This window comes from Quercus suber, unplaced genomic scaffold (genome assembly GCF_002906115.3).
Source record: "Quercus suber isolate HL8 unplaced genomic scaffold, Cork oak 2.0 scaffold_99, whole genome shotgun sequence".
NCBI lineage: Eukaryota > Viridiplantae > Streptophyta > Magnoliopsida > Fagales > Fagaceae > Quercus > Quercus suber.
Window position 1 is genome coordinate 682,681 of NW_027069564.1, and position 24,881 is coordinate 707,561.

Here is a 24,881-nt window from a genome sequence, read left to right on the forward strand (position 1 = left end):
AACATCTTTGTTCAAAGAGTAATGTAAAGCTAACTTTATAAACGAGTCCAAAGCCCCCCTCTCCAAGCTTGTTTTCCAATGAGAAGCTATTTGTGGCAGCCATGATGAATTTATAGTTGAAAACTCTTAAATCATGCCCCTGCTTCCTATCATTTTGAAACTCATGGGCACTGGTGAATCTATCAGAGTTTACTAACTCAAGCAATCCATCATCAATCACTGCTTCATTCTCCCCTGTTCAGATGCAGAGCATTAGAGATCCTAATGGGAAAGTTACTCTAACAAGTGCATACCAAATGTGAAGCATCTACCTTCAAGTATTACATTTCTCCTTCTTGACAGATAGTACAAGATGCATAAGAAAATTACAAGAAGAGCAGTAGTGCCTCCTATGACAAAACCAATCCATGTCGATTTCTTTGTATCTGCATTCAGTAACTAACCTCTTAGTGATTGTCAGGTGAATAATTTGCTATTGCTTTGGATCAAAATTACAATATCCATTTCAGCAGTCAACAAATAGGAGGGAGGTCAGTGAACTTTTTTGCATGATTCATTTCTTTAATAGCTTCATCATTGCTAATTTAAGAGTTTAGAGCTGTGCATTATGGAAGGGGAAAAAAAATCAATCACTGCTTCATTCTCCCCTGTTCAGATGCAGAGCATTAGAGATCCTAATGGGAAAGTTACTCTAACAAGTGCATACCAAATGTGAAGCATCTACCTTCAAGTATTACATTTCTCCTTCTTGACAGATAGTACAAGATGCATAAGAAAATTACAAGAAGAGCAGTAGTGCCTCCTATGACAATACCAATCCATGTCGATTTCTTTGTATCTGCATTCAGTAACTAACCTCTTAGTGATTGTCATGTGAATAATTTGCTATTGCTTTGGATCAAAATTACAATATCCATTTCAGCAGTCAACAAATAGGAGGGAGGTCAGTGAACTTTTTTGCATGATTCATTTCTTTAATAGCTTCATCATTGCTAATTTAAGAGTTTAGAGCTGTGCATTATGGAAGGGGAAAAAAAGAGAGATATCGTACTGAAGATAATTTAATTATTGTTAATTAAAAAAAAAAATATTTTTTGATTGAATGGCTGCATAGGCTACACTAGTGGGCAGACCCCATCTCAAATTAAAAGGGTAGGTAAGCAAGGCTGGTTCAATACTTCAAAAAACTAGAAACCCAAGTCCCTCAGAGGAAAAAAGTAGGTAAGTAGATACATAAAAAAAAGGTAGGAAAATTATAAAATTATATTGTGTCAACTTCTAGCACCTTAAGGGCTCATTTGCTAAGTGTTTTTTATTTATTTATTTATTTTATGTGTTGCATCTATTATAAGTATGTTTCTTGGTAAATGCAATGAAAGTGAAAATTTCTCCAGAGTTTTCGCTTGAGAAACTTACCAAATTGGGAAGGCTTTGGTATTAGAACATAAATAGGTGGAATAGCACCAGAGAGGTCATGAAAGAACTCTCCTTTGTTGATCCAAAATTTGCATCCAGTCTGATTATCATATAGAGAAGTATAGGCATCGCAGCCACACTGGTTCCAGCAAGCAACCTTGCAATCATTCAGGGTATGACTCGTGTTAGTATCCAAGGAAGTATGGTCTGGCCCATGAATGAAGTAACCAGATCTTTTATCAAACATATCATCATGACGACGACAACTTGGCAGCCATCTCTTGCAGCCTCCATCAGTATTGTATCCGTTACAGTTTTCAGTTTCTGCAACATAGGATCCATCAAAGCTAAGTAGCTTCCCCCCAAAACTTAGAAACCATGCTGATTGTCCACCTTGCTTCATATTAGTATAAGAGTTATTGTTAATTAAAAAAAAAAAAAATTTTGATTGAATGGCTGCATAGGCTACACTAGTGGGCAGACCCTATCTCAAATTAAAAGGGTAGGTAAGCAAGGCTGGTTCATTACTTCAAAAAACTAGAAACCCAAGTCGCTCAGAGGAAAAAAGTAGGTAAGTAGATACATAAGAAAAAGGTAGGAAAATTATAAAATTATATTGTGTCAACTTCTAGCACCTTAAGGGCTCATTTGCTAAGTGTTTTTTATTTATTTATTTTATGTGTTGCATCTATTATAAGTATGTTTCTTGGTAGATGTAATGAAAGTGAAAATTTCTCCAGAGTTTTCGCTTGAGAAACTTACCAAATTGGGAAGGCTTTGGTATTAGAACATAAATAGGTGGAATAGCACCAGAGAGGTCATGAAAGAACTCTCCTTTGTTGATCCAAAATTTGCATCCAGTCTGATTATCATATAGAGAAGTATAGGCATCGCAGTCACACTGGTTCCAGCAAGCAACCTTGCAATCATTCAGGGTATGACTCGTGTTAGTATCCGAGTAAGTGTGGTCTTGCCCATGTATGAAGTAACCAGATCTTTTATCAAACATATCATCATGATGACGACAACTTGGCAGCCATCTCTTGCAGCCTCCATCAGTATTGTACCCATTACAGTTTTCAGTTTCTGCAACATAGGATCCATCAAAGCTAAGTAGCTTCCCCCCAAAACTTAGAAACCATGCTGATTGTCCACCTTGCTTCATATTAGTATAAGACAAGTACTCTTCATCCTCATTTGAAACAACACTGAAATTATACATGCCCTTGGATTTATCTGATATAAACTCAAAAGTGTCACCTTTTAAGACTCCACTAGTCCAAAACTCCACCCCGTGTCGCCGAATGATCATTTGGTGTCCCTTAGGATCCCATTCAAGACTAAAAGGCCCTGGAGCTGGTATAAGATCGTTTAACCATGAGGTAAGCGACCAAGCACTTCTATTCTTGTGATTAATACCTAATTTCATCTCGGGCAGGAGTGAGTCTGTAGGCTTATCAAAACTTTGCCACAAAACCCTTATCAGAGTTCCATTCGAGTTCAACTCTTGCAGAACAAAGTTCCCGGAATCTAATAGGGTAGCACTGATAGTATTAGTACTATTGTAGTTGGTGACTTGAGCAGGAGAAAGAGTTACTGCATCTACACCTTGCGCCATAATTTTGAGGCTCCCTGTGGTCTCCAAAGTAAGAACAGCAGTGTTGACAACAGATGCGTTTCTGTTGCCAACCCAAACTCTTTTTTTCTGATCATTTGTGAACCATATTCCTAAGTAGCTGTTGTTGGTATTGATGCAGGGGTGGAAGAACCCCAAAGTAAATGCTCCTTTTGAAGAAACTAGGTAGCTTGAGGAATTGAGAGAGTCGCCAGCTTTGAGAGTATCCCTTGCTTCAGCAAAGAAAGTAAGCAAGCATGAGAATATTAGCAAGAAAATAATGTTGTGAAGGTTCTGGTTTGAAGCCATGAATTAGTGACCACAATTAATTTCTTCAATTGGTAAATGATTTGCTCAAACACAAACTTATCCGCAGGCAACATAGATATTTGGGGTTTTAAGATCATATTTCTTTACCAAACTTTATTGTGTGAGATGTGGGGTTTGAGCTTTTGAGGACTGTACCTCTTTACCTATCTTTTTCTTTTTGTAGAACCATTTTACACGCAGCCAATGAATGACCAGAATCAGTGGAAATTAAAGCATTATGATGTCCACAGGTCAGTTCTAGGCAACTGAAGTGAAGGTTGGTCAAGCACCCTTGAGTTGTGTTTGTTTGGTTGGTAATCTTTACTCTCTATACTTTATTGTGTTTTGGCTGAATCTATAGTGTTATACCTTACTCATTCAAAAAGCAGAACTTAAAAAAAGAAGATAAGAGAAAAAATAAAGCCTTCGGGGGCTGGTACTAAATCATGGTATCTTGGACCTTTTTTTTTTTTTTTTTTTTTGAGAAGAATGGAATCTTGGACTTGGTAAGCAGCTAGCGTTGGCCATAATCAAACACCATGTTAACGTGATATGAAATGAAAAGGGAAATGGTAATAACATAAAAGAAAATGACAATTAATTGCTTTTTCTTTTCTATTTATAGTTCCGATTTGGAAAAGGTATATTGAGTTTCGTCCTCATTTGAATCAGAATAGGTAAACGGGAAATGAACTAATAGTGATACTCTTACCCTTACTTTTTTTACATTTAAAAAAAAAATCTAATTTCATGTATAAAATGTGGACTTTTTAAAAAAAAAAATTTTAAATACAAATATTATCACATTAATTATAAATATTAGTGTAAAATAGTGGAGGTAAACTAGTTCCCAAAAAAAAAAAAGGATATCATATCATAGTTAGGGTCATTCTACTTACCCCCTTTATTTTTTGGGGGATACGGTATCCACACAAATCCTAACAATTAATTTGGTGTTGTTTTTTTCTTAACCTTTCATTTAATTAGTTTTAGTGGATACCGGTTACTGGTTAAACAAGTCAGCATATATAAACCAAAAATAATTCAGATGGTTCCTCTCTCGGTTTTGCCATGGAGGCGAGCATAGGATAACATTGCATGTTGAGCCGTTAATATCAATGGAATTGCTTCCATTAATTGAGATGAAAAAGGAAAAGAGAAGACACTAGACATATCATAATTTGTGAAACAAAAAATGGAACGCAATGAATGAAAATGAAAATTTTCAATCCTTAAACTTATTACACAGACATAGTAGTTTCTCAATGCTAACTTTATGAAATACATTACACATATTTGATACATTATCAATGAGTTGACTCTGGATAAATTTAGAATCATGTAGCAATAATGGGGCTTGTGAGTGCCTAGATAGTTTTTGCATGGCCATTTCATACTCGGAGCTATATGGGGACGCTATGTTGAGGGACACAAGCTGTTGGTTAATTTAATTTAAAGAGGTGCAGAGATCACAATTCACTTTAATGTTTGCACGTGCTTGCCATGTAAAAAGAGTAGTGATTAAAGTCATGCTTGCCGTGGAAAAAGAGTAGTGATTAAGGTTAATTCTATATTTTATTTGTATCACAAAACAAAGATATAAATTATTTGATTTTTAAAGTATATAGAGATTTATATTAATCAAATGAGACATTAATTTTAAGAATTTTGATCAACCACAAAGTTAGGGTAGCTATTTAACATATATATATATATATTATAATATTTTTTTAGTACCTATTTGCTAAAGGCAGTATATTAACTCACTAAAAAAATTCTAAGAATAATATTGAATATCATCATCTTTCAACAATAAACAACTGAGTCTTGCTAAGAAAATTAAAATAAATAAATAAATAAAAGATAACAAAATGAATGTGTCATCAAATTTTCCATTAGATAAATTATAAGTTTTTCAAAAATTTAAACCTAAAAAATCAATGTTCTTTTGATAATAAATAAGTTATCTTATATCATCATTTCAACTTTCCAAGAATTACTACTATCTAAAACTCAAAATACATGAAGAAAATTTTTGAGATGTTAAAATTTAGTAGGAATATTTTAGAGATTACACAATAAAATATTTTAAGAATCATAAGTTTTCATTAGGGTTTAACTGAGAGAATAACTATATGACATATTTGCTCTTTTCCAAAATATTAGGGGAAAATTTGCTTGATTTTAAAGTTTAAGGTAGAATTGTAAACTACCCCAAACATAAAGGATGAAAAGTGCTTTTATCCTAAGTTATTGTTATTGTTTTTGTGTGTAAAACTATGTTTTTACTTGTTACTTAAAATGTTGTGCAAAGAAAAAAAAAATATAAAGCCAATCCAAGAAAATTGTATGTGAAACAGTGAATTTTAGCTCAACAAACCTAACTAAACAAACAAAAAATTTCTAAAAACACAACAAAATGACACAACATTTTTGTAATGCATTTATAATTTTGTTATATTTTATTTTGACTTATAAAGAATTGACAGTACATCAATTTTGAAAATATTGTGACAACAACAAGATGTCTTAACATTTTCACACAAAAAAAATGCTACGTCCACGATATTTTCACAATAAATCTTAAGTAGTAGGTTGTTACAAGCAGCGCGGAGGAAAATATAGCCTTGGGGAGCAATGGCACCCCCAAAACTTTTGATACCCTCTTAGAGTATTGTATAAAAATAAATTGGGCCCGTACAAAATGTAATGATTGCCCCCTCCAAACATTTTTACAGAGCGTTCATGCTGTCAATGGAAGAGGATTGGTCTTGACATAGGCAAGATTACTCTTAACTTAGTTTAAATCATATCATATTAAAAGCGAAGATAACCAAGCAGTCCACCTACTTGCATTACATTGCCAAAAACTGGAGTTTTCAAAACTATGGGATACAAGATAGTCCCTAGTTTTAGAGTTCAATTAGCTATGGATTTTCATCATCTTCAAAGTTCATGCTTAATTTTTATTGTTGTTTTACTTTGTTTTTGGATAATGAAAACTTATGACTTTCCTTAAAAAAAATGTCACAAAGGTTAGTCCAATGTTAGCTTTTATGTTTTTTCATTTAAAATCTAGCAATGACTGCATTTAGCCATTTACAATTCCAATATTTAGTTAGTTTCTTAAGTGTACACCCAAACAAAACACAGACTTTTACCAAGACCAAATAAATCCCTAGCCTCCAAATGCCTCTCTTTTTACTTTTTTTTTTTTTTTTCCCTAAGAATACAAATTGATTACAATTGTGAAATGCAATGTGCATTGCTTGAATTGGTGTGTTTTTCTCTTTCATTGTTAGTCTTCAAATTTAATTAATTTATTTCTCTCATCATCATCCCACAATCATCATTTTTTTTTCACAAGATTTTATCTTTTTCTTATATCACCAACTTATTTTCCTCATAGTTATATATATTTTTTCTCATTATCATTATAGTTATAGTTATATTTCAATAATAAAATATAGTTATTAGTTATGAGTTATGACTAACCTATAAATACATGATTTGGCTACCTCAAGGGAAAAATCTTGACTACGCCCCTAGTTACAGGTTGTTATTGGTGGGTGAAAAAGTAATTTCATTGATAAGTTTAGATTAAAACCAATAACAATTTACCACCTATGATTTGTTATGAAAGTGTTGTGAAAAATATTGTGAATGTAGCACTTTTTTTTTTCACAATGCCATTATTTTTAGTTGTGGTTGGTTCCAGTATGATATTTTATTGTTTTATTTTGACCTATAAGGAATTAACACTTCAATAATTGTGAAAATATTGTACCAATTTGTTGGGTTAATATTTTATTATTATGTGAAACAATGCTAATTGGACAAACAAAAAACAATGCAGCAAATCTACTGCAGCTTTATGCATTCAAAAAAAAAAAAAAAAGCCAGCGAAACAATGAAAATTGAAAAAACCAAAACTACTATAGTGAAGCTACTATAACTTTTATCATTCACTCTTTTTATATATAGATTTGACCCATAAAGAATTGACATATGCATCACAACATTTTCACAATATCTCTATGTATACATTGTACTTATAATGTAAATTTATATTATAGACACATAAAATTGACAGATTTTGTACACATTTGCAAAATTTGTATAATATCTACCTTTTTCTTTTTTGCATATGTGTATAATATTTACCGCTTTTTGTATGTCTACAACGTAAGCTTACAAAGTAAACATATAAAAATTCTTAAAAAAAAGAAAAAGAAAAAAAAAAAAACTAAATTGGCGTACTTGAAGGAAAAAAAAAAAAAAAAAGGCAGCTCATCGGTTGAATAAATCAAAGAAACTATTCATGAGCCTATTGGTTCCTTTTATATAGTTAATAAATAAAATAAATAAATAAATAAATGATGATAACAGATTGTATTATGACATAGTAGTGTCAAAGTTGTTGATAAGTCATTGAGAAAAAGCTTAAGAATCTAAATGAGAGGAAAATACTTGGCAATTTTAGGCATACACATGGTTGACTATGTACAGTTGGAAGTCGTTGATTTTGGTAAGGTTGGATGGTTTCTCTTGCTTCACCCCTTCTATTTGAATTTTGAACAATAACTAATGTTGCTAAGATAGTGGACCCTACTACATAGGCAAAATCATCACTCAATATTCAATTTTCATCACTAAATTCTCAAAATTATGGACCCTACTACAATTAAGCTTGTTTGATTTTGTTCTCATAACTCAATTTTCATTGCTCAAAACTCAAAAAACTGAGTTTTGGGTGATGAAAATTGAAAACAAGTGTTGGTTGTTTTTAATCATGAGTTATGAGTTACGTGACATTATTGTAAATTTTGGCAAACATGTGGGACTCAACTCAATGTCAAGTCCACATAAAAAAAAACAAGTGCCGACACTTTCTTTCTTTCTTTAGTTTGTACGCTTCTTTCTTCTCTTTTATGTTTTTTGCTTTCTTCTTTTCTCTTTTCTTTCTTTCTTGGATATTCTGGCCTTTTACCCTTAATTTTTTTTAAAATTGGCAATATGCCCATGTTTGCAAACTATATAGGGGCGTGCCCCTGTTTCGATACTCGATTACGTTAAAATTAAGTTTCAATTAAATACTTGATTATTAGAAAATCGAGTTATGCCGATCAAACTCTAAAAAAAAAAATTAAAATTTTTTTTAAAAAAAATGTATGGAACTCAAGTTTCAGGAAATTGAGTTCCATGCAAAAAAATTTTATTAGTGTGTTCGCCCCATATTCAGGGAGACCTATAGTGGCGTTTTGAAGCCCTATAGTGAAGTTTTTAAGCTCTATAGCAGCGTTTTCCTGCAAATTTTTTTTATTAGTCTGATTGCCCCATACCATGTTTAGGGAGCCCTATAGTGGTGTTTTAAAACTCGATTTCCATATGTGTGTTTTTTTTTTTTTTTTTTTTTTTTTTTAAGTTTGATCGGGCATAACTCGATTTTCTACAAATCGAGTATTTCATTGAAACTCGATTTTAAGGTAATCGAGTATCAAAATAGGGGCATATCCCTATATAGTTTTGAAATAGGGGCATATTGCCAAAATTTTTAAAAATTAAGGGCAAAAGGCCAGAATTCCCTTCTTTCTTTCTCCTTCAGCCAGATTTCTTTGCTCTCAGCTTTTTCTCTTTCTTTTCTCAGCTTTTTCTTTCTTTCTTAGCACTCCAATTTGGGTTGTGATTTGCGTTTATGGGTTTTATTTATTTCTTTATTTATTTATTTAGAGTTTATGGGTTTTATGGGAGAATTTGTTGTGGTGTTGAAGGTGTTGGTAGTGTGAGTGGATCTGCTATGGTGGATGGGTTTGATTTTTTTTTTTTTGTGATTTTGTGAGGTGGCAGATGGAAAACAACGGTGGTAAGTTGGGTTTTGAGGGTTTTGATTGGTGGATTTGTAGGTTGCCGATGGTGGTAGGAGGTGGGGAAACTTTTAGTTGGCTGTTGGCCTCTGGGTTTTGCCTCTTCAGTTCCTAAAGGGTTGTCTCAACTCTCAATTGGAGAGAGAATGTTCGCGGTAAGGGAAGACCGTTTTGACCCAAGCAGATGTGTGGGCTCCATCATTTTGGGTTAAAGTTAAGAAAACTGAAGCCAAATTTTTTATCCAAACAAATTGGGAATGAGTTAAGATAAAAAAAATTAGAGAATAGAATATGAGATATGAAAATAGAGTTTTGAATTACAAGAATTGAGTTAGAGAACTAGTTTGAGTGATGCTTCAAACCAAATAGGCTAGTTCCTTTGGAAAAAGTTATTAACTTTTTGTGAAAATTTTAAGGTTTTTAAAAGCTGTACATAAAATAAAGAGAGGGGTTACGTCTTGTGTCCAGTACACTAGACCCACTGCGATTGTGACACGTGTCACCATATCTACGATCCAATGCATTGGATGCATTGGACGTAATCTGCTCCCAAAACTAAAAGCTAAAAGTTAAAACTAATGCAAACAACTTTGTACTTTGGTAATGTTATTGACCAATGCTGATCTCATGTGGATCATAGATGAGAGTTAATAAATGGTACCTATATTTTATGTTGGCCATAGTTTATCACCATCTTATAGAGTGATCAAGTTGGAGATGAAGGAACAAAGGGTGATCACACAATAACTATGGTGTGCCCTTGGTATCTAGTAACCTACAATTTCTTCTAGGAAATGGTTGATAACTTGGCACGAAGTTAATTATTCTAGTGAACAAATATGACCCTTCTAAAGCCCACGTTGTAGACCATAATTTAGCAATTTGCATCACTAAAATTATTTTATCTATTTTACCACTTCACTTTACTAAAAACACCCAATGGTTCTATATTTTTTTAGCAATTCTATTTAAATTTCATTTTTTTAATTATTTCTTTATTCTTACTTATATGTTTCTCTCTCTTCCTTTCCTAATGAAGTGTGAACAACCACTGTGAACTGCCACCCATACTATACGCCTCCCTGTGAATAACCACCACGCCTTGCCACCACTCCCTTGAACAACAACAACAACCACCACCACCAACAAACCCACCTCAATCACCATCACCATAACTCTGATTAAAAAAAAAAAAAAAAAAAAAAAAAAAAAAAAAAAAAAAAAAAAAAAAAAAAAAAAAAAAAACCACACAAACCCATAACAACAACCACCACCACCACCACAAAACCCACTTAATCACCACCACCACAAATTAGAAAACCATACAAAACCCACAAACCCATATCTAACACAAATTCATATGAAGCCCACAAACCCATGACCTAAAATCAACCACCAACAGATGGAAAACCCACAAAACCCAGCAAGACAGCAACCCAAACCACCACCGCACACGCATGCCGCCGTCCACTGCACCACCATTTCACACCTACTGTTTGATCCAAAGAAACCAACGAAAACGGCGTGATCCACCACCACGACAACAGCGTGATCCATGGTGTTGGTGTGGAGCTGTAAGAAGAATGAGGTAGAAAAAAAAAATGAAAGGGGGAGAGAATAATGGACATTGTGACTGACCTATGAAGAGGAAATAGGAAGAAGAAGAGGAAATAGGAAAAAAAAAAAAAATAAGGGAGAGAGAAAATATTATTTAATTAAATTAAGGGGAGAGAATGAATAAAATAGTTTTTATTTTATATTTTTTTTAAGCTTCTTGCTATAGTGCACAGCTATAGATGGTTGTGCAATGTAGCTAAAGAGCTAAAACTTTTATCTTTGCCTCCAACATTGTAGCATGCTTTTTTCAAGTACGGACCTGGGACTTTAAACTAGCAGGGGCTAGATTATAAAGAAAAAAAAAAAAAAAAACTCTAAATAGACATTCATGTAGTATTAAAAAATTATAAATACAAAAAATCATTGTTTCTAAATAAATTAAGATGCAATCATCTACCAACAAAGACAAAAACAAAAACAAAAACAAAATAATTTTTTTTTTTTAATACCAGGTTGGCTAGGAATTTTTTTGTTGTTGTTGAAATTAAAGCATTCATAGTGGTAGTGCTAAAAATTTTAGCTTTTAGCACTTTAAAAAATTATTTTATCTATTTTACTATCTCACTTTACAATACATCAAATATCAAATATTTTATTTTTTACTACTTCATTTAAAATAATATAAACAACTCATTAAAATAATAAACGAAGAGAGAGAATTTGAGTTTTTTAATTGAGAGAATAGATATAATCTTAATAAAATATTGTATTTTATTTTTAACAACTTGCTACAGTCAACTGGTATATATACCAGTTTATTGTAGTTGTGAAAAAATTAGTTTTAACTTCTTCAATAACACATGATTTTTTGGTTCTTTGGTGGTAATATTGTCTTTTTGCTAAAATACTATCATCATTGTGAATGCTTTTGTTAAGTTTTTGGGTTGAATAGTTGCTATTTGTGTTATATTAGCTAGACTGATTGGGGGTTAGGGGGCCTAAGATTTTGGCAGGGGCTCAACTACAAAATAAAATATATAATAACTATATAAAAAAAATTATTTTGGACCAAGGAGGCCTGAGCCCCATTGGACCCCCACTTGGGTCCATCCTTGGCTTTTTAGTATTGGTGGTGCTAAAAGTAGCAATATGGTTTTTTAGCACCACCAATACTAATGCTCTAAAGCATTGTATATATATCTATAGGTTCATAACCCTTCATGAAAGGGTACATGGATGTCTATAAATGAACCATTTCTGCATACGGTTTCTATCCTTATGAGATTTTTTCTCTTTGGGACCTATAAATCTAAAGTTATATGGAGATAATGTTTCTCGTACTACGCATAACAAATTACAAATTGATCACTTGCTTATACAACTAGGCTTTCACAAATTTCTTAATGGCTTGTTTGGATGTTTAAAAAAAGGGGAAGTAGAGTAGAGGGAGGGAGAGTAATCCAATTATCTTGTTTGGAAGCTTTTTGAAGAATGAGGGGGAGGGGTTTTGAAGGGTTTCAACTCCCTCTAACCCCTCATTTTTAATTCCTCCAAATTGGAAAGATTTGGAGAGAGAGTAGAGTAGATAAATTATTGTCCAAGTAAATTCCCTAATTTACCCTTTCTAAATTAACAAAATTACACACAGATTATTCTTTGTTTGTTTCCTAAGAAAATTTAAGTTGAATGAAAAAAAGACTTGAGATTCACTGTTTTTGTTTGCTTTGATTGAAACTTCACTGTTTTAGTGAATGTAATAGCGATAGATCCGGCGAGTTTCCAACAACTTCTTTGCAGAGTTGGTAGCTTGTCATGGCCTATGTGTCGGAGAACTCAGACGAGTTGATCCAACAACTCGTCTCTAACCTCCAGTCTTGTTCAATTGAGGAGCAAAAGTAAGTGGCCATGGAGATCAGACTCATTGCGAAGAACAAGCCGGAAAACTGGCTCAAAATTGCGAAAGTCGGCGCAGTTTAGACTCATTGCCGCCGCGATTGAGTACATCGTTGACTTGAACCATGGTCGTTGACCCACCGGTCCAATCGCTGGAGTCGTTTATCAACTTAGCAAGTTGTAATGCTTGCTTCGACTTCTCCAAATCACCGTGAGATTGCCGATCAGACGAGTCAACCCGACAGAGAAGGATATTGAGTTTTGAACTTTTCAGGGGTATTTTCTCTAAAAAAAAAAAAAAATTCCAGAGGCATTTTGTTTTATTTTTTAAAAATTTTATTTATGCTTCTCCCAAAAAAAAAAAAAAAATCACTAACATATTTTAAGATTTGAACAATGATAATCAAGTTCAAGACTTTACAAAATTGATAAATTAATCATAAACCAAAGTTGCAAGTTTTTTTTTTTTTTTTTTTTTTTTTTTTTTTTTTATGTGGCAAGTCCATTTTCAAATAGGGGTAAATTTGTCTATTTAAATCATTTCTTCTTTTCTCCATCCTAATTTTTAAAACATCCAAATAATAGAAAAGACTAATTACTCTATTCCCCTTTGCTAATTTTAAAAACATCAAACAAACTAGAGGAGAATTATTCCCCTCTACTCTTCTCTCCACTATTCTCCTCCCTCTGCTCCCCTCCCCTCTCTATCTCTCTAAACTTCCAAACAAGCCATAAATAAACCTCCATTTGACTAGTCCAGTAATCTGTTTAAGGCTATGAACTTTAGGATTTAGATTAAAAAAAAAAATAATGTATTTGAAGTGACTAAATTTGCTTTAGCAATAAAGCCACCCCAGTAGATTAAGGAAATAGAATTCTTGCTGGCGGTTCTCTGAATATTTATTTATTTTATAATTTGATGGTGGGTTGGAGGGATGGGTGTGAACAATAAACATCACAAAAAGTATCATTACTATTATTTGAACCTTAACTTTTTGAATTTTTAGCCAGCAAAATAATCCAGTTAAAAAAAGAGAGGTCCATTACTATTATTTGAACCTTAACTTTTTGAATTTTTAGCCAGCAAAATAATCCAGTTAAAAAAAGAGAGGTCCAAAACAAAGGAATTTGCAAATAATTGAATATGTTTAATAATAAAGCTAGGGACAAGATAAAAAATTCACAATAATTTTAAATTAGTTTATTAAGGTATCACACCTACCATTTAACAATAAACCCACCACAATTTATAATTTAATTTTTTTTGAAAATGAGCCATGTGTGAGGTGTTAGGTTATTTCGGCAATTTCGTGAAATTGTTATGAACTCTGTGTTTAAAAGTTAATCTTAAATAACAGTTGTTATATCTATACTATTTAGGGTAACTCTTTTTAGAAATAGGTTCATAAATGTCAAATAACAATTTCATTTTGAATTCAAAAAGAGAATGCTTAAAATTTAGGGTGTGTTTAGATACCACTTATTTGATGAAAACTAAAAACTTATTACTGAAAACACTATAGCAAAATAATTTTTAAATGTGTGAATAGTACCGTGAGACCTAAAAATGCATGGTATGAGCGTTTTTGTGTTTTTGGCTGGGTCGTGAATAATGTTGTGGGTCCCAGCCAAAAACACAAACACTGGAAGTACTCCTCTACCACTATCCAAACTCACGCTTAGGATTTTTTTTTCCCCTTCACGTTCATCTTTTTATTCCCTAAAATTTAGCATTTTTTTTATTTTTTTTTCATCCAAATAAAAGAAAAGCATCCCCAATTTAAAAAACAAAAAACTAAGAGAACTCTTAAAAAAAGTTAGCTTTCTTTCCACTCACGTTTATCTTATTTTTCCTACCCAAACTTTTATCTATATCACTATACCACTTCCAAACACACGTTCAAAAAAAAAAAAAAATTTAGTACTTATCTCTAAAGTTTATCTTTTTTATTTGTTTGAAAAAAATATATATATATATATATATATTTCCAAATTATAATAAATGCAAATTATTAATCTTTATCCAAAAGAAAATAGAAGAGCACACACGTGTGTGTGCTTATATATGTGTGTGTATTTTTTTTTTTAACCCTAAATGGATATTTCAAATCTTTTGACATATGATAGAAAATGCTAGAGTTTCAAATTATATTACAACATTTTTTTATAAACTGTTGGTGTAATAAATGGTTATTGGTTAGGAAAAAAATGATGCTTGTAGTGGGCACATGATGCGAACTCGTAAGAATTGGTTATATAAAAAGTTTGTAAAAATATTGTAAAATTTGTAGTTGTAACATTACTCATATAAATAGGGGTGGCAATTTTTATCAAAACCCATTTAGCCACCTATTACTAGGGGTGGCAAAATAAGCCCAAACCCATTTACCAACCCAAACCTACTTAATTATTAGTTGGATAAAATGAGCGTCAACCCAATTAAACAAAAAGATTTTTGAGCTTTAACTAAAAACCCATTGAACCCTATTTAACCCAAAAACAATATACCCAAATTCATACCCACCCTTCTCATTAAAAAAAAAAAAAAAAAAAACCTAGCGACTTTTCTTTTTCATTTTCAAATTCAAAAGCAAAACTTTTCTTNTTCAAATTCAAAAGCAAAACTTTTCTTTTCCAAACAGTTTTCTGGAAACCAAACACATCTTTACCACAAAGAAAAATCGGAAAAAAAAAAATTTATAACTGAACCTAAGAATTTCCAGCAAAAAAATTTATAATAAACCTAAAAATCGTAAAAACCTTTTCAGCAACCCTTGCAGCTTCGCTGCGAGATCTGAACCTAAGAATTTCCATAAAACCGCTCCTGGTTCACTGAGTCGTTGCATTACTACTCGACCATGTTGACTTGTTGGAAGGATTGGTGAATAGTGAGGATAAGGTGATGTCCGAGGTGCACTTAGGGAAACAGATATGCAACGTGGTGGACTGTGAAGGCGTGGACCGAGTCAGAGGCACAAACGTTGACTTAGTGGAGAACTTGGATGGGATCGGCCGGTTTTGCACCAGTTCACCTCGGGTCGAACGCGTTACAAGCATGTTGTTGGCTTTGTGGTGGAGAAGGGTACAGTAGGATGCACGGATGCTGGCGCCAGAGGCGCCGTACCTGTGTCGGACGCAGCACGACGTGGCGATATAGGAGGGACGCCGCTAGACCCCGCGTGGTGCCGCGATCGGGCCGCGTCTGCACGTGTTTTTTTTTCACCGACTTGCGCTGACATGGCGAGGACTCGGGCCGGTTCGCGTTGAAGAATCAATTGGATGTCTCGTTGCAAATTCTCTTCACCATCGGAGGTGTTTGCCGATGCATTCCTAGTCTCATCGAAGTCGATAATCTCATTATCGGCTTCATCGGTGACCTTGTCGAGTGGCTAGTGTCAGACAGCTCCAAGAACAGCTTGAGGAAGCATTGACTGCGCAATAATTACATCGAAGATCTTATTACCTCTCACAGAACTCACTGTGATTGATGCAAAAGTCCCTGCCCTTGGAGCCATTTGGGTTGTACGCTTGGTCCTTGGGTTTACAACTTTGTGAAGACTTGTTTGCTTGATTGAGTGAACAAGACGTATGCAAATAATTTTGTGGTAACATTTTCACTTATTGGACTTTGAAGGAACTTTCTCGTATGGATCTGTCCCTGTCCATCTCAAGCATAACATCCGGGTTGTTCAGTTTATTGGGCTTCATACCAACTCTTTAAGGAATTATTTAAATTTTTGTGGGACACCAATTAATTTGTACCTGTGAACATTTTTTTTTTTCTTTGGTCTAGTTTGAACACTTAATTCTCTCAATTGATACCATGTGTAAAGCCTTCTTACTGAGGTGTATTTAACAATTGCCCATCTCAAGCATTATTTCGAACGTTGCAGACTAATTTATAAATAGTCGCACTTGCCAATGATTTATTTATAACATTTTCCAATATACATAATGCGTTTAATAGTTACAGTACACAATGCATACCTTTTTCAGTAAATACATCCCGTGCACACGCATGATTGAAAAGTGACTTCTATTGAGGAATCTTTTGTGGGCTTAACATTTTTGCCCACTTATTGGACTTTGGACCACTTAACTTCCCACTTACCATCTGGTCCACAGTCCAATCTCAAGCAAACATCCAGAGATAAATCAGTGCCACTGCTAGTTTTATACTTTTATTTAGTTAATAGTTATAACTTATTAGTAATTTGTGAATCTGTGATTTGTGATTTGTGAGTGAATCTGTGAACTTGGGTTTGATTTATTACTCATTGTGAACCAGGCCTCATGAACTTATTACTCATGAAATGTTTTAGTTTCAATCTTGTGGGTTGTATTTAATTTATGAACATCATGTTTTAGTTATTATCTAATATTGCTTTTAAATTTGATATATGTTTATATAATGTGAAAAAGAATGCTTAGCAATATATTAAAAATATAAATTAAAAATATTTTTAATAATTTTTTAATCGCCGAGTCCCACCGCACACGCACCCACCTTTTTCAAAAATTGCCGAGTCCCGTACCTGCACCCGCACCCGAGTCCCAAAACGCACCCGTGCTTCATAGGGGTACAGAGTAGAAGAAAATAATGGGTCTCTGATGCTGGGTTGGCATACTCGACTTCTCATAGCTACATCGGCATGGCAGCTTGCCCACAACAACAGAGCTGGGGTCTGTTGTGACACAGTGAGTCAACTTAGAGAGAGTTGGTAAACTTGTTTACAACTTGTAGGCCCCACCATTACACATTTTAGAGTACTTTGGTCATTTTCACTTTAGTGGTATTTTGGTAATTTTGATAATTGGGTAATTGGGCGGGTTGAGATTTACCTATAATAATTGGGTTGGGTCGAATTTAGGTTAGAAACAATTAGTTAAATGGGTTTTAATGGGTAAATGAGTTTTATATACCCAACTCAATTATGCTCGCCCCAAACCCACCCATTTGACACCTCTACCCATTACCCACTTAATTTAGATAAATCTTGACCCAACCCAATTAAACATTTGGGTTAAATGGGTAAAGACCCAATTGGGTATTTAATTAAATGAGTCTTAATAAATAAACCCATTGGGTACTTAGTTGGTTACCCATTTACATTTATAAACAAAAACATAACAAAATCAAAACCCTAATCCCTAACACAGTCACCTAATACTTATCAAAAAAGAAAAAACACAGCCGCCTAACAACTTTCTCTCCCTTTCTCCTCTTTCCATTTCTTGTTGATTTTCTTAGGCTTTCCTCTCATTTTCCCACCTTCCAAACATTGAGATCCTCTATCCCTTTTTCATTTTTCTTTCTTCTTTCTTTTCCTTGTTGATTTTGTTAAGCCCAATATTCAATCTCGATTTTCTCTTCCTTTTGCTATAGCAACAGTAGTGGAAACAAAAGAATTTACATTAAAGATATCAAAAAAATTTAGCTTTAAGCAATGCAAAACCCTACTTTATATATTTTAATACTCCACTTTGCAATATTCCCTACATCAAATCTTCTATTTTTTTACAACTTCATTTAAATATATATATATATATATTTTTTAATTCTTACTCTCTCCTTTTTCTCTATCTTCTTCTCCATCTCTTTCTCTTCTTTGCTGCCACACCCACACCCACTAACCACCACCGGTTAAAAAAAATAAAAACAAAGAACCCACAACCCACCGTGACCCATTACAAATTAAGGAAGTTTTCCCTTAAAAAATCTGAAAACAATTTCCATGATAAAAACTGTAGGGTCAGTTTTTGTCGCCTAAGCTCAAAAGAGATGGGTTAAAGGCCCAACGAACCCAAAACAATAAATTTGTAGAGAGTGGATTGAAAGAGCTGGGCTGGATATGAAGCACAGAACAGTTGGCTGGGTTACGTGCAGTGATGATAACGTGAACTGAAGCTTAGATAACTCTCTGAATGAATGTCCGAAGAGACGTTTTATTGAATGAACCGTGATTACAAGATTTAGAGCTACAGTGGAGCTTTTTTCTCCCTTTTTCTCTTTTTTTTTTTTTTTTTTTGCCGATCCTTAATTATCAGGGACCCTTCTTCTTTATATAGCATCCCTTCCTATAATCTCCATCGTCCATTTGTTCTTCATCCACGCATCCACTCGAGTGCATGTCATGTCGTGTGTCTACTTTAGTTCTTTGAGTGGCGGTAGCTGAGGTTGCACTGTTCAGGGGTCTTCTCCACATAAATGCGGCCAGAAAAGCTGTTGCAGCGCATTAAATACGGTGGTACCAGCCTTTCCTTCAGATATCTTTTAGTTCTGATCATTTCCGGATTCACTCAGGGTCTATCATCACCGTTGGGATCGCTGGGGAGATTAGTTGGACTTTTCACACGTTCGTTTGATCAAAACTCATCATAGCCGAGGAGAAAGACATCCTCGGACAAATGGTGGCCTCCTCGGACGACACTCCCCTTCTGCTTCTGGGCTTCCTGCTTTAGATGGGCCGCCCCAACCACCTATTAATTCTCGGAAACACCATGGCCCTTAACAGTGGGTTCCGGGCCCATTCATCTTCTTTACCGCCGTCTTTGCAACCCTTGCATACTCACCTGATCTCTCAAGAAGTAAAGTGTAATTCTCTTGAATACTCAAAGTACCTTCATCCTCTTCAGCTTCAGATTCCTCAACAACTCCAATAGATTCCAAATCAGAATGTTCACCAAGCTCCTTCACAAGTGTATCCAAGTCATCTGAGGATTCCACATGAGCAATGGTCATGAATGCGGAGAAATTTCCTTCTCCATCACAGCTCTCGTCAGAATCAGAATTTGATGAGTCCGAATCACTTAAAGTAGTGGCATAACCTTTCCCTTCAACTTCAAGTAGTTTGGACATTCATTTTTAAAATGCCCATGCCCATTACATTCAAAACATGTAATTCCTTGTGAGGATTGGGAATCTTTACCATCTTTTCTTCGGAAGTCTTTCTTCTCTTTTTCGGCACTTTGGAATTTTCTTTTGTCACCAAATTTTCCACTATTCTTGAGCTTTAGGAATTTCCGGAAGTTCTTTACAAGATACGCCACATCTTTATCTACTGTATCCTCTTCCGAAGATTCATGAGACCCTATCCTCTCATCAATTGTCTTAAGAGCAAAGGATTTGCTCTTCTTCGCTGAAGAAAGAGACAACTCATATGTCTGTAGAGAACCGACCAGCTCCTGAACCTTGATTTCATCAAGATTTTTGCTCTCTTCAATGACTGTAACTTTAGCACGAAAACTTTCTGGTAGTGACCGAAGGATCTTCCTTACAACTTTAGACTCCTCCGTCTTTTCCCCCAAATTAAATTTTCCAATGACCACCTCGTTTAGTTTACTATAAAAAGAGTCAAATGACTCATCCTCATCCATCTTTAGCTGCTCAAAGCGAGTGGTTAGCATTTGAAGTTTGGTGTCTTTCACCTTCTTGGTTCCTTCATATGTCGTCTCTAGAATCTCCCACGCTTCTTTAGCAACAATAATATGAGAAATCCTGTGAAATTCTTCTGGAGAGATACCACAGAAAATTGCATTCAATACTTTACTGTTTGCATTAGCTGCCACAAGAGTTGCCTTGTCCCAAGTGGATTTAGCATCCACTGGCTTTGTCCAACCTATGTTAACTGCATCCCACACAGCTTCATCCATAGAACACAAAAACGTCCTCATTCGGACTTTCCAAAAAGCATAATTATTACCATCAAAAAATGGTGGAGCAGTGAGAGATTGAGACCTATCCATCTCAACAAGGGGTCAAGGATCACACTTAGGTATTAACACCACAACAAGTGTACCCACTCTGATATCAATTGAAAGTTCAAAATTGGTATGAAACACCCTTGAACATTTAGACCCCCAGATACAAAAATACAAATTCAAGCTTTCTATCAAACAATTAAAGTGCGGAATATGATAACAAGCTTATAATGGAATTGATAAAACAATCTATGCCAAATATAAACACATCCACAACAGTAAATATAAGGCAAAGATAAAGGAAAGAGAGATGCAAACACACGGACAACACACGATGTGTTATCGAAGAGGAAACCGAAGTCCTCAGCGTAAAACCTCTCCGCCGCCCTCCAAGCAGTAATAAAATCCACTAAAGAATATAGTTGGGATACATAAATAGCAGAAGACCCTCCAAGCCTAATCTACCCAAGTACCTAAGCCCTCCAAGCTTCTTGCTCCAATGAAGTTACGCCGAACCTATTTCTTTTTTAGCTTCCCGGATTCCGCTACTTGACCATAGCATCAACCAATGTATATTGGTTCCTTTCCAAACTGCTTCCCAAAGCACCAAATGGACCTTCTCACAGACATGGGTGTGGTGAGACAAGGATTTGGTAAATGACCTCTCAAGGGTATGACAATGAAGAGGAAGAGAGTAGAGGAATTTGTAGAGTTTCTTTAGATGAAGATTGGGGATGAATCAATCTTGTTTTTCTCTAAGGTTTTCTCTCACAAAAATTCTCTCTGGAAGCTCTCTCAATATGATGGGTATAAGGGTGTATATATAGTAGGGTGAGAAGGGAATGCAAAACGTCAGTTTTTGCCAAACAGGGTAAGTTGGCGACTTGATCTCGCGGCTTAGCCAAGTCGCGAAATCAAGTCGCGACGTAACGGCCTGGTCAGATTGGAACTTTTGTCCTGTAGCGTGACAGCTGGCGCGACCCTTCAGCTTCCCAGTGTGCCTCTCACATGCCTGCCTTTCGCGGCTTGCCAGTCGCGAACCACCCGCGAGTCCTAGCCGCGAGACTCTGTTTTTTTTGCACACTCTTGAGCTTTTCTTCACATCTTCTCACACACTACCCTTACAATTTTCCCACATAAATACAGGGTTTCTAAGTGCTAAATTACGAGCAAATTGGTCACAGAATAAAGCCAATTAAATGGTTGATTAAATTCAACCTTACAGTTACCCATTTACATTTATAAACAAAAACATAACAAAATCAAAACCCTAATCTCTAACACAGTCACCTAATACTTATCAAAAAAGAAAAAACACAGCTGCCTAACAACTTTCTCTCCCTTTCTCCTCTTTCCATTTCTTGTTGATTTTCTTAGGCTTTCCTCTCATTTTGCCACCTTCCAAACATTGAGATCCTCTATCCCTTTTTCATTTTTCTTTCTTCTTTCTTTTCCTTGTTGATTTTGTTAAGCCCAATATTCAATCTCGATTTTCTCTTCCTTTTGCTATAGTAACAGTAGTGGAAACAAGAGAATTTACATTAAAGATATCAAAAAAATTTAGCTTTTAGCAATGCAAAACCCTACTTTATATATTTTAATACTCCACTTTGCAATATTCCCTACATCAAATCTTCTATTTTTTTACAACTTCATTTAAATATTATTTATTTATTTATTTATTTATTTTTTAATTCTTACTCTCTCCTTTTTCTCTATCTTCTTCTCCATCTCTTTCTCTTCTTTGCTGCCACACCCACTACCACTAACCACCACCGGTTAAAAAAAATAAAAACAAAGAACCCACAACCCACCGTGACCCATTACAAATTAAGGAAGTTTTCCCTTAAAAAATCTGAAAACAATTTCCATGATAAAAACCATGATTTTCCAAAAATCCAAAGAAAAAAGAATAAAATGTTTTCTTGAAAATCCTTCTTTCAAAAGTTTATTTTCCATAAAAACCATTTTTTCGAAAATTAATTTCAAAATTTCAAAGTGGTGCTTTGTCTATGGGATAAAATTAATTAAGATAATAGATTTCAAGATCAAGCCATCAACCCCAAAAATTCCACCATTTGTGCTTCTTATTTTCCTTTTACATGAGAAAAATCCACGGGAGAATAAAATTAAGTTTGATATGCTCTGCTAAAGGAGCAAGGTCAGATGTATATAATTCAAAAACCATTTGTCTTGTTTGAATTAATAAAAGTGTATAAAGTTCATTTCCAAAAATTTCATGTTGAATATTAAGTTACTTTTCAAACAGTGGACTACAGGAATAAATCAAAACAAGGGACCATCAAAATACAGATATTGTGAGAGTGCCTAACACTTTCTTCATAGCGAACCAAACTTCTGAGTTCTTGCCATATTGTTTAAGCCACAATGTTAGACCTTAGTCTAGCGTAGGAACCCTTTAGGAAATTCCTTAGCTTAAATTAGAAGATAAATTCAATTAAAAATATGACTAACTACGCCTTAGAAATCCAATGGTTGATGACTACTCTTTTGAATGAATAAAAAATAAATGAAAAAGCATATATGCACACATCCACCCTAAAATCACACACAATTCACAAATAAACAAAATCATTTCGCATCTTCAAGACTCCGAGTTGATTGGGGCTTGGATCCGAAAGCCGTGGTTGACAAGATGCATATGTATTTGCCAATAAATACAGGGACTCTAATTTGCATTTGGATGCAATTAAATCGCTATGCAGACACAAGACGTTACTTTTGTGATTACCATTGGACAAGACTATCATATACACGAGACCAAAATTTTTTCATATGATTATTTAATCTTGAACTTTAGTATATTTTTTATTTTAAAATTCTATTTTTTTTTTTAATTCATTCTTTTAGCCCCCGAAATTGAATTTTGGTTTTTTCTTGGATTAGAATTGTATAACTACAGACTAGAGTCAATTCCTTCTAGATCCTTTCATGGTAGTAGGTCCAGTCCTGAGAATATAACGGGAGATTGCGATGTTTGTACCAACTACCAAGTTCCAACCATAAGACAAGAATTTATTTTGAAATAGAAAGAATGAAAAAGTTGGCACTTTCCTTTTATATAATTAAATTGCTGATGTGATATGAGTATATGACCCACTATTCATGTTAACGAAGGGAGCGTCTATTTATTGTTCTTCTGGAGTATTAAATAATTATACCATTTTTTTTTTTTTTTTTTATGGCTATTTTGAATTGAAGGGAGAAGGAGAGGGAGAAAAAGTGTGAGTAGAGTGAAGTTGGCAAAAAATTGATTAAATTTTCAAGAATTCAATAGTGAAAATTGGCTGACTGTATGAGATGGGAAAATTGCATATATCCAATATTAAATAAATGCTTTAATAATTCATAGACCCCCCCCCCCNCAATAGTGGAGCCATAGCTAAAAATTTTTAGCTTCTTGCTACAGTGTATAGCTATTTATGGTTGTACACTGTAGCAAGAAGCTATAATTTTTTTTTTAATTATTTATTAAACTTCTCTCTCTTCTCTCATTAAAAAAATATTTTTCTCTTTTTCTTTCTTTCTCTCTCTGGCATCCCTCATCTCCTCTCTGCTTCGCCAGCCCGCTCACTGGCGGTGGTGCTCATAAAATCCATATAAAACCCATCGAATCAGACACCCAGCCACCAGAAAAACACCGGTTCGAACCACTGCCTCCAAAGCAAAGCCGATCCACCAAACCCATATCACAAAACACAAAATACAAACCCATAGAGATAGAGTAGAGAGAAAGATTGAAGCAACACCGGTCCAAATTCCATACAACCACCCCAAAACACAAACCCACATCACAAATCACAAACCCATGGTAGATCGGTTAGAGTAGAGAGAAAGATCACAAACCCATGACACAACCCACAAACCTACGTCGACGAGGAAGGCGAGAGCCTTTGGTGGTTTGTTGATAGAGTTGTGGTGGTGGGTTGTTGACTGGTTTGCAGTTTTGGGTTGTTGGGTATTTTCTTGATGGGTTTGGTAACAGTGGTGGGGGTTTGGGTTGTGATCACGGTGGCTGGGCTATGAGTTTGGTGGGTCTCAGTGAGTCGATCTTGCGATGATGGGTTGTGATCATGGTGGCTGGGTAGTGGGTATCTGGCAGTGATTGTGGTCACTGGGTAGTGGGTATTTGGAGGTGGCTATGGTTGGGTTGTGATGTGGGGGTTTAGGTGGTAGTGGGTTTGCTGAGTTGAGAAGAAAGAGTGAAAATTTGATCACTTTGTTGGTTCATCTTGGTTTAGAGAAAGAGAAAGAGACAAAGAGAAAGAGAGAGAAATAGAGAATAAAAAATAATAAAGAAATAATAAAGAAGGGATATTTAATTGAAGTGGTAAATTTTTTTTTTTTTTTTAAAAAAGTTGAAGTGGTAAAAAAATATCATTGTAGTGGTGGGGGTGGCGGTGGAAGAGTTGGTGGTGGCGGCGGTGGTGGCAGTAGTAGTGGTAGTGGTAGCAGTTGCGGTGGTTATGATTGTTGTTTATTGTAGTGGATATATTATTTTACTA

At 34.6% G+C, this 24,881-nt stretch overlaps 1 protein-coding gene across 1 annotated transcript in view; it reads right to left on the reverse strand.

Moving 5' to 3' along the window:
* LOC112005987 (G-type lectin S-receptor-like serine/threonine-protein kinase At1g67520) overlaps window positions 1-24,881 on the reverse strand; it is a 76,968-nt gene that overhangs the window by 1,286 nt on the left and 50,801 nt on the right. The window contains 4 exon segments of the mRNA XM_065774807.1: window positions 35-234; window positions 312-425; window positions 1,417-1,763; window positions 2,166-3,121. Of these exon segments, the coding sequence (XP_065630879.1) occupies window positions 35-234; window positions 312-425; window positions 1,417-1,763; window positions 2,166-3,121 (1,617 nt within the window).